Source organism: Thermobia domestica, chromosome 16 (genome assembly GCF_964235325.1).
Source record: "Thermobia domestica chromosome 16, izTheDome1.hap1.1, whole genome shotgun sequence".
Classification (NCBI taxonomy): domain Eukaryota; kingdom Metazoa; phylum Arthropoda; class Insecta; order Zygentoma; family Lepismatidae; genus Thermobia; species Thermobia domestica.
This window is the reverse complement of record NC_137469.1, coordinates 3,724,728-3,742,142: the sequence shown is the minus strand read 5'-3', so window position 1 is coordinate 3,742,142 and position 17,415 is coordinate 3,724,728. Positions and strand designations below refer to the sequence as shown.

Here is a 17,415-nt window from a genome sequence, read left to right as displayed (position 1 = left end):
GCAAAATAGCTGAGTCACTCACATTCACACACACCAACACAACACAACGAAAAACTAGTTGTCCTCTCATAACTTTCCTCTTCCTCTTCTTCTATCCTGTCTTTTAACACCACTAGGCGGCAGCACAATCAACAAGAAGCATACACTGCACAAAGTGTACAAATTCAGACGAACGTCACATAACGCTCTAACGCAGAATTTGCGTTTATACGAAAAATATTATAAGCAGAATTTTGGTACCGTTACAAAGTCTACGGGCTCTACATTTCAACTACAAATTTTCACGAGAAGAAGAGGAAATATCATAATGGTGGGCGGAGTCCAAAATAACTACTCAATACACGCAATTACCAATTTTCACGAAAAGAAGAGGAAAAATCATGTCCCATCTTGTTTATACAGGCTTGCAAGAGCATGGGCGGGTTAGCAACACTACCCAATACACGTCTATGGCCACATACACCTAGTAACAGTCAAATTTTCATATAAGAATTTTCCCACGCGTTGCCCAAGTAAATTTCTCCTACTTTGAGGTCATAATGAATGCAAAATTGTTATATTTGAATGAACAAAGAAAGAAACGTAAATATTGAAAAAAGTTTTTCAATACTTTATTTTATTCTTTTACTCGACATTTCTTTATAGTTTGTTATTGAAATACTTACTAACATCCTCATTTTATTGTCCTAACAAATCAATATATGTTACCAGTAAAATGGTTTAGATTGATCGAGCTCCTGGTGTGATAACCACAATATTTCATGTCACGGCCCCCTTCTGCCCCATAGGGCTTATTCAAAGTCTTTTTGGCGCGTGATTAGAGCCATACTAACGAGTTCGACAAACATATATTTCCTGCTCTAGTCAAGACTTTAGTATAACTTTAATCATACGTTAAAACGACTCTGCATACGGCGGAATGTTGCTATCCTAAGCGCAAAACTAGCTTTTTCCGTGTTGCCAGGCTGTGCTCTTTTACAAAAATTAATAATCGACTATGTGATGAATATTACAATAAAATTTAATCATAATTCATATTGAGAGTATCCAACCTAACATTTTATGGTTACGAATATAGTATTATTTTACACAATCATCTCATCATATATAAGGAACTTAATTCTTTTATTAAAGCTAGCTATGATATTCTATCTCACACATACCCTTTGTGTATCCTTTTTCATTCCTTTACCATTTACAGTAAATATTAATTGGCACACATGTTTGGCTATTGAATATGCAGACTGATATACGTATATCTACAAATATGACATTTAGAAAAAAAGGAAAAGATAGAACAACTCTTGATGCTTTCCAAACTGAGGGTTTTAAGGTTCATTCTGTACTAGTCTTCGCAAAATCCTATTTAGGCGCGCTATACATTACGAGATCAATCCTAGGAAATATCTTAGGATTTATCTTCGGAAAAATGTTATGACATATCTTGTAGGAAATCTTACCCTTGTGTGCCATACACGTGAAGATTTTTCCTGTCTGACCGAATGACGTATATCAACATTGTGAAATAGTTCTATTTAATAAAAGTATAAAGTTGAAGAATTACTATGCTAACCACACTGCACATCCCACTGATATTAATATCAGGCGCTATATTGTTAAATTGGATACCTCTAAAAAAAAAGCATAAGTCAGAAGGGTGCTGGTATACTTTTGGCGCACAATATTTTAGAAGATTTACAAGTAAAATTTAATACTTTGCATGAAAAGACATATTTATAAGGAACAAATTTTTTGGAAGCAACATAATTAAATACAAAGTAATACACCTGTATTTTATGTTTACAACTGTAGGGTTACTAGTGTAAAATCATTATAAATGTTTTAACGACGGTTAAAATAGGTGAGACAATGTTTAACAGAAAGGGTCCAGCTATTTTTTCTAAGAAATGCTACAATTTCGGTAGTTTATATTCACATTAGTTTAGCTTAGGTTGGTTCAGGTTAGTTACGGTTATGTTACGTTAGATTATATTAGTATATGGGTCCAACACAATTTTCAAAAAGTGATAGAATTTCGCTTACTTCTATTAATATTAGGTTAGTTTAAGCTAGTTAACTTCATTAGGTTAGATTTAGTTAGGTTGTGTTAAGTCTAAGTACTTGCATCTTCCATTTCTCCTGTACATTTTGTATGTTCTGCTTACTTCTGGAGCCCTTCTGCGAAACTTTTACGTAAGTGAGTGCATATGAAAGTTGACCGGTGAACTATTTTCCACCACCGGTGTATTTCTGCATAGTTTACAGAAGCTATAATTTATGTTTACGAGTGGAGCGCTACTACCACGATACCATGACAAGTGCTATTCAAACTCTTATCATTGCCAAAACCCACTCGTTTTCACTACATCAACTGACGCGCCTGCTTCCTTCGCTCGCACCCCCTCACTGACGCTCGAAACCCCGCTTAACCCTGCTCTGGCTCGGTTAAATAGCATTCGTACTTTCTAGAAACAACCTAACACAACTTGGTTTGCGTTTTTTTGCACTATAGTTTTTATACTATATATATATCTTGACCTCGTATTTGTACGCAAATCGTAAAAGAATTGTAGTTTATCAACAATTGCTTTTGTTGGTTTCCTTCAGGGATTTTATCTATGCTATGTAAGATATTTTCATGTCGGTCAACGCAAATCATTTAGGATATAGTGACAAATTATAATTTTTCAACAATTATTTCGAGTGGTACATCTAAAGTAAACCTGCACGATCAGAAGATACCTCATCATTTGTGTTTTCATTTGTTTTGTTTTCACTTTCTCTCACCTGATGTCGCTTAAATCGAAGTCTTACGAATTTTCTTTCCGAAATAGAGCGTGCTCTAAACAAGAGAAATCTCATAGGATCGTTCAGAACACAGGAAATGACATGGGATCTGTTGCCATACACGTTGAGATTTTGACTCTAGGATAAATCGTAAGAGATTTCCTAGGATCTATCTTATAGTGTATAGCCGGCCTTACAGTAAGGCAACTCAAAAAAAACTATTTAAAAAAAAAAAACATAACTCCTATTGCAATAATAGCATACGAAATCACATATTTTACGTAGCGTTGACGCTAACCTTTATGGAACATGCTCATTATCGTTCTGCTTATATTAACCCTATTTTTAGGCAACATAGTAACAAACAATGAAGTGACGTATTGCGAAGTCTAGTGATAAGTTGAAAAGGAAGATTGATTGGCGATTTAGACTTTCATTTGCAGTATTACTTTATTAAATATTCGTAGAATATTATTTATTCGTAAGTATTATGGAGAAATTACGTGTAAGAATAAATTATGACAGTATATTGAATGTATCATCAGTGATAGTTGGTGCCAGGTTTATTTAACCCTTGTACAGCTGACCAAAAATAAATGTGTGCACTTACAATGATGGTTTTTGATCAGAGGACTTACAGGTCTTTACAAGGCCCGAATTTTGTTTAAGATATAACTTTACTGAATTTTACAAGAAAACACTGGAGTGATTTTAAATAAGGAAAATGCTTCTTTTGCCAGTTGTCCATTACAACCAACAACCTAGTTCGATCTGTCATTTTTCCTTTAGTAGCCTAACCTGTAGCGTGAAGCGACTAATTCTGGATCTCGGGTCGTATGACGGAACTGGTCATGGGTTTACGTTACATGCTCTAGCTTGTCATCAAAAAGTAAGACGATTTCAGAAATAGGATATAGTATACATGAAGCTGGACAGTTCCCGAAGGAGCAGGACGCTCATACTTTTAGGGATCATTCATTGAGTATGTACGAACTTACAAAGGGGGTAACAAAGCGACTTTTATTTACTTATCGACTGATACGAAAATAAAAAAGAACGTACCTGTACTTTATATCTGCATGTGTAGTGCTCTTGTACTTTATCTATGACTATGTGGGGGGAGGGGGGAAATTTCACGCATATCGCATGTCTTGTGCACATGGATACTTCTTACTGTTGCACTACGTAGAAAATTTATGGTATATCATGTACAACTGGTAATAGAACACAGAAGAAACGCAGATCAGGGGGTTCTCATGTGTACTATTACCGGTGGGAGAAACACCTACATATGTCAGTGGTCAATATAAGTTTGTAGGGTATTTATTCCGAAGTTGGGCGTCCGCTTTCGCCACGTTCTTTCATTCTTTCATTTCCTTTCATTTAAATACTAGTCCCTATATTTTGCTAACATGTTTGGACACTCCTGCGGAAAAGTCGTGGCATACCGCGTTTGAGATAAATCGTGAGAAGATCACTAACTTCAAATCAGTGGTAATTTCAGATTTCTCAAGACTACCACTGAAATTATCCTTGCTGGAAGTAATTGTGTATATATATATATATATATATATATATATATATATATATATATATATATATATATATATATATATATACTCAAGAACCTGGTTTATGACCTTATTTCAAAAAAGGTGGATCACCAACCGGAAGTCAGTACATATTTTAGCCCATTCTCTTAACTACAGCGCAATGAAACGTTACATATTATAAATATTGTACTATAAGATAGAAAAAAAGAAATCATTGAGATTTACGTCCGACAGTTATGCCGATTAGGCTAAAGGAGACGGTGATGATGAGTGATGAATGAAATGGTGGAATGAAGAAAGTGGGAGGAAACGGGAGAACCCCGAGTAAACCCACGCACACGGTGTTTGTCCACCACAAAGTCCACTTGGCGGGGGCTGGGTTCGAACCCGGGACCCCAAGCACCAGAGGTGAACGCTCTACCACTGAGCCACCGCAGCCCCCAACTATAAGATAGAGTATTGTTTCAGCTACAGCACAAGACACTTATTCATTTGGTTGCGTTTCCTGATATCGCAAAATGAAACAAATAAAAGAAAATATTTGATTCGTTTTATAATGAACACAGAAGATGGCACTTGCTATTAGATCTTACTAGATGTGCTCAGTTTTATGAAATGTTTATTTGTATGTATAAAGTATTTTGAAGTAACGATCTTATTACGAAATAGATATATTGTTTGCTGTTTTCCGTGTTACGTTTCACATTTTATTTAAATTTACATTGAAAGAAATAGATTTTGAGAAGAAACTTGCGCAGAACCCCATAATGCGTTGTTGCCAAATTTGTACGTTTAATTCCAGGATTCTAGCATTGCAGTTCGAGAAGCGAAACTTAGGTGTGAATTCCGGTAAGGGTCGAAAACTAATTTCTCCCGTAAGTATCCAAGCAGAATTCCATGATTACTTCCTTTATTGTCTGGCACCAGTAAAGACTCGATACTACCTTTGTAACGCTGCACTATTCAAGCAGTGTTTAGCATAGCACCGAGGACACCTAGTGATTCACCTTAAGTGGCTTGGTAAGCTAGAAATCCGAGGTCGAATCGCAGTCAGTCGTGCATTATTTTTTTTATTTATTTACTATTGATTCTTTTCCTCTTTGAATGGCAAATGGTGAAAGAATTAGAATGAAGAGTAAGTTCAATATGGCAGAACATAAAGAAAAGGTAATAGTATACATGAGAACCCCCTCATCTGCGTTTCTTCTGTGTTCTATTACCACTTCTACCTGAAATACCATAAATTTTCTACAAGACATGCGATATGCGTTAAATTCCCCCCTCCCCCCACACACATATAGTCATAGATAAAGTACAAGGGCACTGCACATGCAGATATAAAGTACAGGTACGTTCTTTTTTATTTTCGTATCAGTCAAGAAGTAAATAAAAGTCGCTTTGTTATCCCGTTTGTAAGTTCGTACATACTCAATGAATAATCCCTAAAAGTATGAGCGTCCTGCTCCTTCGGGAACTGATGCAGCTTCATGTATACTATATCCAAAGAAAATTCATAGTGTAAGATCAAAGCACGGTTTTATAGCTTCGCATCAACGATGAGACTTCTGGCGCTTACCTATCTGACTCTCCGATTTCAGTGCAGTGTTTGGAGTTACAGGAATAAAATATGGTGGTGTTAAAAAGAGCACGTACTGAATTTTTGGCGTGCGCTCTTTTCGTACGGGAAAATAATTGTATTAAAGAAAAATCATAGAAAAAACCTTAAAAGGGCTTATAGAGCGAATGTAATATGGTTTTAGGAGAGACCAACCACTTAATGAAAACTAAACATCGAAGAAGAGAGTTGTTTGGATAGACAATGGAATTCCTGGTAACTAGAGACCGGATGTTTAGGCATTAAAAACCTGGAAAATAGGCACTGAAATACAACTCGAAACATTGAAGATAAATACCCTATGCAATTAACAAATAAATTCAAGTCATAAATACTGTTCAAAGAATATAGAAACATACCTATTTGTTAATATCTTCTTTTACTGTATATATAGAAACAAAGTTTGAAATGCATTTTGTGTATATTTGGTAAATACATTGTCTACAGCATTTTATCACTACACATAACAGTCCAAATTTTATACACTTTGTCAGTACGCACAGCAGTCCAAAGTTTTACGGTATCTTATCACTACAAACAGCACTTATGTTTCTCGGAAGAGGCAGAATCCTTTCTTAAAGTACTAGATGATATATTTTCCCCAATAAAGTGTTATTTTGAAGAAAATGTATAGAATAGGCAGCATTATACGCTAAAGCAATTATTTAGGCAGGAAGAGGCAAAAATAGGCAAAATTAAATTGTTTTAAATTGAAACTATAACCCCCCATATATACTTCAAACGTTATTTTTGATCTTATCCTTAATGTTAAAGAATAGGCATATTGCGTAACATCCGGCCTCTACTGATAACTATATGAAGAGAAAATTGTACATGGAGAAAACGAGATACCATAGACCCTCACCATAGAAACGACAGAGCATTGCTTGATAACGGATTGTGGAGGTATTTTAGGCTCCCACATATAACAATGTTCATATTTGCTTACCTGTACGACCGTTCGAACAGCCTGTTAAACTGTTAACGTTACTTTTTCATTTAACGTAAGGCGTCTTACTAGTGTGGAGCCTAAACGACTGGTGCAATTGGAAATATTCTATTTTAGATTGAAAACTACAAACAGCTTTTCTCTTTCCCTATTTTTTCGTGTCTTTACCCATAATGCAGTTGACCTATGGCCCAGGTTTTTGATACACCCCGTATTGTGCGTACAAGCAATATCAGTACTTTAACAGAACCACGGGTGCAAAGGTAAGCTTTGTCATTTTGTTAACATACTGTTTAATACAAATATGATTAGTGGGGTTGCGGTGGCTCAGTGGTAGAGCGTTCACCTCCGGTGCTTGGGGTCCCTGGTTCGATCCCAGCTCGTGCCGTGTGGACTTTGTGGTGAACAAACACCATGCTTACGGGTTTTCTCGGGGTTCTCCCGTTTCTCCTACTTTCTTCATTCCACCGTTTCACTTATTTCTCATCATCACCGTCTCCTTTAGCCTAACCGGCATAACCATTGGACGTAAAACTTACAGATTTCATTTCATTTCACAAATATGATTAGTGTTACTATGTATTATGAAGTAGTTGAATTTGAATTAAGCTGTTTAACAGTGCGCTGTCACCTTTGTCTATATGACTTTAAAGCTACTAAACTGGAGCTAACTTTATATGTAGAAGTTCCTGTCCTGTGGAACTTTTCTGGAAGAAAAAGTATCAATCTCATTTCTCATACACTGTTTGCTATTTACTAAGATATCACGTGAGTTCGTATTGTTTTTTATCGTATATTTTTTTCTTTCTTGCAGGGTATATGAAGCAATGTCGCAAGGTGAAGTACGCTGTTTACAGTTTTCTCCGTTCAGCTCTTTTGTGGAACCAAGTTTCTGGTACAAATTATCCCAGTTGAAGTTGGATGTGGATAAACTAGAAGAAAACGCTAGAAATATTTGGGGTTACTACACGATATGTGAATCTCAAGCTGGATCCATACGCATTTACGTTGATTTTAGTGCTTTTAACAGGTAAACGTCAGTTTATATGTTAGATATTGTATTTCTTATAGGGTTTGGTGATAATACACAAGAGTCAATCCATTCTAAATGACCAAGCATGTGCCTTTCGACCATTACCAAAAAATCTAATTTTTTCATGAATGTTTATCTTATATCAGGGTACTTGAAAACAGGGTTGGCTGGTTTAAACCAAGGTGGTTTAAACCAGCTGGTTTAAAAAAAACTGGTTTAAACCAAAAAACGAAAAATGTTTGTAAAAGTGTAACTATTCGTATCTTGATGAACACATATTTATGGGTTATCACGTTTCACTTCCATATATTAGTCGTACTATATTCAGTTCTAAATTCCCCATTCTTTACTCAAAGAGGTTATATTACAAAAACAACTTTTTTTTATGTAACTTTATGGACGTTTCTTTTGTGATTTTTTTATAGTTTGTTATTATTGTTATACAACCAAAGGAAAATTCTAAACATTGTTTCGTTTTAATAATGTTTACTATTGATAAAATACATCGAAATGCCGTACTTTTTTGGGGAGGGGGGCCATACAAACCCCACGAGAGGCAATTATTGAAAATAACAAGAATCTTTGCTAACTATTTATGTATAAATGGGTCAGAGCCAAAGTGGACTCAAATAATTCGTATCTTTATTCACTTTTCTTACTGATATGCAAAGTAAGTCTTTATATTTCTTTAACTTGGACTAATAAAAGTCGTAGTGAACTGACTTGGACTAAATTAGTTCTTCTGTACTCTGTAGTACTTTGAAATTGTCCATATGTAATTCTGTGTAATGGTTTCACTTTTGCAACTGTTTATCTTTTTGTCCTTCTGAAATGACTCTTGACAGTTATATTAAGAAGCATGTAAAGATCAGTACAACGTATTTTTTTTATCAGGATTCCTTCGTGAGTGAGTCGGCAAACGTGTCGCATTTGTGGCCAATTAGTCCTGGTTCCGAGTTCAAATGGAGGACAATTTCTCTTGGATGTAAGCCGAGAAGCGGTTTGGATTCCGCTTTAAGCTTATGTGACCTCTTCCAACATAACCCGGTTGTTGCATACTAACACCAAGGCGAAACAAGCTTATTTCTGTCCATATGTGATATAAATATGTAGAGCAAATAATTTAAACCAATAAAACCTAGTTTAAACCAAAAAACCGGGTTTAAACCAAAAAAACAGTTTTTTTTGTTTTTTTTTTCAATAAATACCATGGTTTTTGGCAACCCTGCTTCAAAACCACAGTATTTATTTTTATTTTTTTTTTTACTAATATTACACCGCACCGCAAATTATTTTCTACTACATCCCATGGCGACGCAGCGGCTGCCGCCATTTTGCATTTTTTCGATTTTAGGAATTTACGTTGTTTTGAATATCTCAGCATGTATTTGTCCTACCAAATTGAATATTGCTGGACGTCTCCAACTTGAGCAGACCTAAAACTTTGATCTCTTAACATTTTTGCTTAAAATCACTTGCAGAGGGTGAAGATAACATTCATGAAAAAATTAGATTTTTTTGAGAAGGTCGAGCGGCAATTTTTCTTTTTTCTCGATCACTTAGCATGGATTGACCCAGAAGAGTCATAACACACGAACTTTTGCAGTTATACATATGCACCCATGACGCTTTCTCAATGTTGCCCGCATTTACCAACGGTAAACAAATAATCAAAACAAAGTTCGTTACGAAATATTTCAAGCTCTCAAAGACAAGTGTAAAATATTGTCCGCAGTTACATTATATTATGTGTGCTTCATTACAAGACAGAAAATACCAGCACCTGCTCATGGATAAAAGAATTATTAAACTGTTCTATGAAAAAAGCAAAAAGCTAATACTCACCGCAAAAGATATATAGCAGAATTTCTTCTACATGTTACGTGTTACTGGTCCTCTACAAAGCAGTGGCGTTTATCGGGTGAAATGTCAGTGTAATAAAGTGTGTATAGGTCAAACAAAAAGGAATATTGGAACCAGAATAACTGAGCACGTTTGTATCTCGAAGTCTCGGAACCCGCAACAGTTGTCTGCTCTAGCAACGCACCTTAGAAATTATAACCATCACATAGCGAAGTCATGTTTAATTGAAAAGGCAAATACAGCAGCGGAACGAAAAATTAAAGAATCATATATCCGCAAAGAGAGACTCATTCTTAATTTGGATAGGAAAGAAGTAAATATTATTTGGAGTAATCTTTTCACTACATACTTTCGCCATTTGAAAAGCAAGAAAAGAAGTACAGTGAACAGCAGTGTACAATGGCAGTGAGTGTCATTCCCATGTGTTTAGTATTTGACAGAAAATTTGTTTTCTACATATCTTCACCTTTTAACCATTTTTTACCCTTCCTTCATGTTTTTAAATCCTTTTTTGAGTCTTGAACAGGTTGAAGATGGCAGACACTTCTTTCGAAAGCGCTGCCTGTTATATGTAGAAGAAATTCTGCTATATATCTTTTGCAGTGAGTATTAATTATTTGCTTTTCTCATTGAATATCATTACTGCTTGCAATATTGTGACATTAAACTGTTCTGTTTGTTGCAGATGAAATCCCTATCCATCCACTACATGTCAACGCTACAAGTCAGATTGTGTGCTCTCTCTTCTACTTGCATTATTTAACTAGTGCTACACACAGGAGCAAAGAGTAGTGATCAGAACCAGCTACAAATTGTATTTTTCCGCGGTGGCGTAGTGGTAGAGCGTTCGCCTTTGGTGCATGGGGTCTCGGGTTCAAGCCCTGCTCCCGCCAAGTGAACTTTGTGGTAGACAAACACAGTGTGCATGGGTTTCCTCGGAGTTCTCCTGTTTCCTCCCACTTTCTTCATTCCACCATTTCATTCATTCCTCATCATCACCGTCTCCTTTAGCCTAGCCGGCATAATCGTGGGACGTAAAACTCAAAAATGTCATTTCACTTCATTTTAAATTGTATTTTTCTAATTGTTGTTGTATACATACAGTAGATAGGAAATCTTCCTTTTATGGGTTACTTGAAATATACTATGACCTAGAAATCAAAAGGTTTCTGCTACTGCATATACAATTTGCATTCTAGTATGTATGCTATCAAAAGTGAGTGTGTGTCAAATTTTCTCATTCGTATACCCTATATTCATGTTTTCGTAATATTATCTATGCTCTTTGAAGTTAAAGTTTTCTTTGTTTTGTTTGTTTGTTTGTTTAATTCCTACTCTATTTTTTAAAAATAAAATTCACAAATGAGTCAGTTGTGAAATGACGAAGCATTCATTCTTGAACTTTCAAGCATTCTTAGCAGTGGCGTATTTAGGGGAGTGACTGTCGGGCTCAAGCTGCCCCCCCACCCGTCTCCGAAATAAATTTGTTATATGCAAAACTTTACTAAAATTCATCGGCACCCAAAAGGAAGAATATAAGTGTTTATTCACGTATTGTGCATAGCTACACCCACATTCCCGAAACAAAATCCTAAATACGCCAGTGATTCTCAGTAAGGTTATTCTTAATTTCAGTGATTTCCAGCCTCAAACTACAACGCTACCGGTGTGTGGAGTCTTGTTAAATAAGAACACGTTGGAATCGTTTAAGGACTGTGATAAATCAAAGCTGTTGGAAGAATACGGGTGTAAGCTTTGGCAGGACATCACAAGTGGAGAAGCTCTTAAGAACCCTTCGTTGCTTTCAAGATTTCTTCTCTTGACATATGCAGTAAGTGTCGAAGATAATCGAAATTGTGGTGTTAATGCTGAAAACTGTAATATTGGTTTTACATCAGAAAGTGCCATAGTATTAACTTTTGGTAGGTACTCGTGTGTTCGTCAGATGTTAAACTGAAAACTTCGTTAATCCATCCAAATGAACGGTACCGGTGAAATTTCAAGATATTAAAATTGATGCCGTGAAGTGTGAGATGGATTAATAGTTGAGGTTTTTTTAACCGCTGAAGAAGATAGGAGAACCTATCGAAACCGTTCGGTAATTTGTACAGAGTCTGGCAGAAAAATGTATACACTATTTGTCATCCTGTATAGCAGCCTATTGCTATACGGGATATTGGCATTGATAATTGTTCTGAAATTTAAGTATGTTGTAGTATGGTTTTTCGCCCAACAGATGTCGGCATTGTCCAATTGTTAGATGTCGGTACTATCATCACGGTTATTGAGAGAAGAAGATGACAGGAATACGCTTGACGTTGGAACATCGTCAGTGGAGAGGCGAGTTTGATACTCAACCATCAACCCTACCTGATAAAACACTTCAAAAAGTACTTACGCTGCTCGAACGTCAAGCGTGCTCCTTTCATTTTCTTACTAACTGTGCTGTCAGTACTGACATCTGTTGGGCGAAAAACCGTACTGCAACGTACTTAAATTTCAGAACAATTATCAATGCCAGTATCTTGATATAGGATGACAAGGAGTGTATACATTTTTCTGGCGGACTCTACATTATGACGTTTTTTAAGCTAAGTTCATTGTTTATGTTTAATTATATCAGTTTATTTCTATAAGCAGTTACTGTAATTATATTTATTTACCGACTGAAAGTGACGCATGTTATTCAATAGCTAGACAAACCTTTACCATTTAAATACGTCCTGCTATGAATTTCGTACACTATATTTTTATATCAATCTGTAACTGCAAGACCAATTTTTAGCAGGGTTGGCTGATTTGAACCAAGGTGTTAAAAAAAAAAAACTTTAAATCGTGTGAACTTCATGGTGACGTTTCCACATATCAAATCATACGCATTACGTTTATCTACTTTTCACCTTTTAATCAAGGGGTCCCGTGTTCAATTCTCGGTCGAACCACAACCCATCTTTCAAGTTTAAACCAAGTAGCTATTCGAGGTGTCCATCTAAGCAAAAGTCTTCTCCGTGATAACCTTGGTATTTCATAAGGATGTTAAGCCTAAACATACGAAATGAAATCAAATTATATATTTCTACTTGAATGAATGCCTGTTGTTTTATAAAGAAGCCAAGGTTGCGTAAATATATTGATAGAAATTGGCAAAATTTAACAACTGCCTACGTAGCTTCCAACATCAGCTTGGATTTGACTTGGTTTTAATTTTATTGAATGATACCTACATACTAAATTTGTAATTTAATACCTCAGTTTTAGCGTAGTGATTATGATAATGCGGGAGTTTCCGGATTTATATATAATTCTGTATAATGTTTTTACTTGTGTAACTGTTTATCTTTTTGTCCTTCTGAAATGACTCTTGACAATTATATTAACAAGTAGGCCTATGTAAAAATCAGCACAACGTATTTTTATCAGGAGTTCTTCGTGAGTGAGTCGGCAATCGCATTTGTGACCAATTAGTCCCGGTTTCGTGTCCAAATGGACAATTTCTCTTGGATGTAAGCTGAGAAGCGGTTTGGATTCCGCTTTAAGCTTATGTGACCCCTTCTAGCATAACCTTGTTGTTGCATAATAACACCAAGGCGAAACAAACTAATTTCTGTCCATATTTAATATAAATACATAGAGTAAATTATTGAAACAAAAAAAAAAAAAAAAACACCTGGTTTAAAAAAAACGGGTTTAAACAAAAAAAACTAGTTTTTTGGTTTTTTCAATAAAAACTATGGTTTTTGCCAACCCTGACTTTTAGTATCCTCTAATGAAAGTATCATCGATTAACAATTCTTTTAATTTGAAACACTACATCAACTAGTGTGAGTGTATTTAAAAAATCATGTCTTGCGTCGCGAGAGTTTTAAGTAAAGCAGTTCTTGATTTTAAGGTTGTAGCCACATCAAGCTTGGTGAAGAATAATCTTTAGTTCTATAATTTCAACTTTTAATATTCCTTCCGTGTTTATTTTATTAGACTGATGTTTCAAATGCACTATATTTATCTGAAGGTTCAAATAGGCGTCTTTAGAAAGAAATAGGAGTAACAGTGACTAAGACATCATATCGTAAATCTTTCAACACTAAAAGAAATATTTTGTGTTTCCAAGTATATAAAACAATTACCAAAACGTAATAGAATAGAAAGAAGATTTTCAGATCCTTTCGAAATTATAATGATGTGTAGTATAAGTTTATTTCCTTTAAATATGCTTCTTCACAATCACAACTAGCGAAATCAAAGATAGCAATAAAGAATCTGAACCAAAGAGCTAATTATGCTGGACATAGAAAAAACAACGTATTAAAAAAAAAAAAAAAAAACTACAAAATCCCATAAAGATATGTTTCAATAAAGTGCATTGAGTGAAAAAGCGACAGAGCCAAAAATTGAACGTGAATCTCTCGGTTATTGTGGCAATGCCCTAATTACTACGCTACTCAATCTTTTCCAAACTATCCACATATTTTTCACTTTTACCAGTGCACTTGCTTAAGAGAAAAACTAAATTTCATTGAATCTCGAACCATAAACGGTTTTGTGTGGAAAAGATTGTATGTTTTCTCTATTCCTCCGTGATAGACTACTTTTACACCTGAAGATACCTAACGACCCTGGTGGTCAGGATTTGTTATACAGTAAAATTCAGATCAATGTTGGGTGAACTACCTGACAGGTCTGCAGTGCCGAAATGGTGTAAATGGAGTGGCTAGACGAAGAAGCAATAATTCCTCCAACAATCAGTTTGGTGGAAATCATACAACTTTGATGGTAGCTCCAGTGGTGGTCACAGTGACTTTAACTCTAGGTTGGTGTGACATGAAAAGCACTGGAGAAATATCTCACTATTTTCCTACTATGCCGACGAAAGATAGGACATGTATGTAAGATGAATAGTTTTTCACAATCCCGTTCGGATCTTCAGAATTGGAGGATTGGAGTGTAGCGTTTCTTTCAGCAGCGAGACTATATGAGAGTGGATCTCAGCTTAACGTGAGATCGGAACCTAATGAGCTCCCTCTGGCAATCGAACCTGGCTCTACTGCACTATAAGCCCGTTAACTAACCAAGGAGCTTTCTTGAATGTTTGAGGATGTCTTGGGAAAGACTACTGGGCGTAAGAGTAACAATGTGGGAAATATAGCTGAAGGGTAAAAAAGCAAGTAAGAGTAAAAGAATTAGGATAGGCACACGGAACGTAGAACCAAATTATGGAGGGATTAGAAAATCTTAAAAAGAGACTACACAGAATATTCTAGATTTGGTGCAAGTTCGTTAAGTTACATGAGAAGATAATAGAAAATTGAGAAGTGAACGATGTAGAATGTTTTACTCAAGTAGAGAAGGCCAGGAGTAATTCTCAGTAAGCATCTGTGAGGGAAGATACTGTAAGTAGAATTTATTAGTGATAGGAATTGTGATATTAAGACATAAGGAAAAGAGAAAGATCCAGTAATGATACAGACGTACGGACATCTCATTGTGCAAACAACGGAAGAAATAGAGGAAGATAAGAGAAATAGAAGAAATCATAGACAGGGAGAAGAGCGATGTATGCGTAATTGCAGTGGGTTACTTTAATGCAGTTTTGGGGGAAAGATACTGAAGTAGTGGTCTGGAAGAAAAAATGTAAGAAAAAAGAAACCTATCATACAGACAGAAACCATTTTTATTTGGGAATAGTTGGTTTCACCAGCACCAGAGGAATAATATTCTGACGGTGCAGCGGGTACACTTCATTTTTACTGGAGGTTCTTCATCTAGGAAGATTCAAAATACTAAACCAAGCGAAGGTAACATCCATCGGAAACAAACTTTTCTCGCAGAAATGTTCGTGCAAAATGGTGTACACTCATCGTGATATGATGCCTATAGTCCGGTTCAAACCTCTTGACGTTTAAGGCGTGTCCTTTTTTTCACAATATCCAATGCAAGTTGTGCGACGTTGTCTAATAGATTTGTTGCTGGATTAGGAGAAAGCAATTTCAAAGGTATGTCCTTAAAATATATGTCACTATAACGTTAATAAATTTGTAAGAACGAATTTGTTTTTCAGTATCTTAATTTCTCGCGTTAATGTTTCACGTGATGCTTGTACACGAAAAGAAGCGAAATCCGACAACGTCGCACTTGCACATTATTGGTTTTCGACAGACGTCAAGAGATTTAAGCCGGACTTTAGACTCTGTTCCATGTGCTCTTCATCCATGCAATGCATGTTCTCAACAGCCTCCATATATTCATCAGTTATTCCCACGATAGTCTCGCTCCGTGTCTACTGCGCCGAAATTCTGCCACCAGTACATCTAAGTTCGTGATGAAACAATCTAAATATGCTTTCTATACACACTGCAGTGATTTTGCTTAAGTTAAACCACTTTTAAAATCATCTCGCGAAAATATTTTCATAATGGCTTCATTATTTTAAGCCATGCGGTAAGAACCTGGAAATTTCGCGTCAGAATTGCTCGTATGCCAATGCAGAGGCAGCATTGTGTCCCTAGGAACTAAAAATAGATCTGCAAAATGTCAACAGAAGTTCCGTTGCATCTCATTACGTAATACAAAATTAATGTCTTTTGTATGTTCACATATCAGTGATTTTGAAAACACTTTCAACATTCGTAATATATTATTTTATGAAAACTTTTCATATTTTCTAATTTACATTTCAACATTGTCTTGTTTCAGGACCTTAAGAAATACCATTATTATTATTGGTTTGCCTTTCCTGCATCCAACTTCCCAACGATTCATGTCATCAATTCCAGAAGTAAATTAAGTGACGTGTTCTCCAAAGAACAGGTGAGACTTTCTTTTGTGTTCTAGTCTCTCTTGACTCTAGTTTATCTATTAATTTCACTATTTCTGTATGAATTGAAGAACAAATAATTTTACGAAGTTTATCGTTCATGGATGCGAAGTTCAGTTTTTTTCTTGTTTTGTTTTGTTTTGTTTTGTTTGTTTATTTGGATTTGGGGATAATTCAGCTGACTGCCAAACCTTTACGCCCAGTCCATTTGTTTGTTTTAGCAACCGGCTGCAGATAGTTTCTATACGGGAACTTTTTCACGTCTCTTTTCTTGCTCTTAACCATAAATAGATTCGTTCATTGTTTCTATATATATATATATATATACAGGGTTTGTCCGGGAAGTAATAGGACTGATTTTATTCCGCCATGACTGTACTTCGGAGCGTGCGCGCACCGACTGGATCCGGTAGAGGGCGTTCCTAGCTAACGAACGAACGGCTGGTCAGTTGTCTCTGAGCACACGGAGACTCAGGACAGGCTTTTTCTCGCGACGTGTTTCTGTGAGTGATGCAAGCCGAAAATGCAGCGTTCGTTAGAGCAGAGGTACGCGATTAAATTCTGTGTTAAACTCGGTAAATCTGCGACAGAGACGTTTGATATGATCAAGCAGGCTTACCCAGATGATGCTTTAGCAAGAAGTGGTGTGTTTTGGTGGCACAAGGCCTTTTCGGAGGGCCGGGAAGAGGTCGCCGATGAAGACCGTGCTGGAAGACCTTCGACTTCGACAAACACCGACAATGTGACTCGTGTGCGCGAAGTTTTGAACTCAGACCGTCGACTAAGTATTCGTTTAATTGCCCA

The 17,415-nt window shown here is 36.0% G+C and overlaps 1 protein-coding gene across 4 annotated transcripts in view; it reads left to right on the top strand.

Moving 5' to 3' along the window:
• Positions 1-2,828: 2,828 nt before the first annotated feature.
• The window catches only part of Atg7 (Autophagy-related 7), a 50,479-nt gene continuing 35,892 nt past the window's right edge, over positions 2,829-17,415 (top strand). Inside the window, exons 1-4 of one of the 4 annotated variants that reach the window (XM_081742080.1) lie at positions 2,829-2,937; positions 7,719-7,934; positions 11,436-11,631; positions 16,491-16,604. In XM_081742080.1, the coding sequence (XP_081598206.1) occupies positions 7,732-7,934; positions 11,436-11,631; positions 16,491-16,604 (513 nt within the window). In that variant the 5' untranslated portion in view covers positions 2,829-2,937; positions 7,719-7,731. Of the gene's footprint in view, positions 2,938-3,003; positions 3,269-3,458; positions 3,677-5,197; positions 5,216-7,718; positions 7,935-11,435; positions 11,632-16,490; positions 16,605-17,415 lie in introns of those variants that run through there. The other 3 variants (XM_081742079.1, XM_081742081.1, XM_081742082.1) reach the window with 3 other exon arrangements.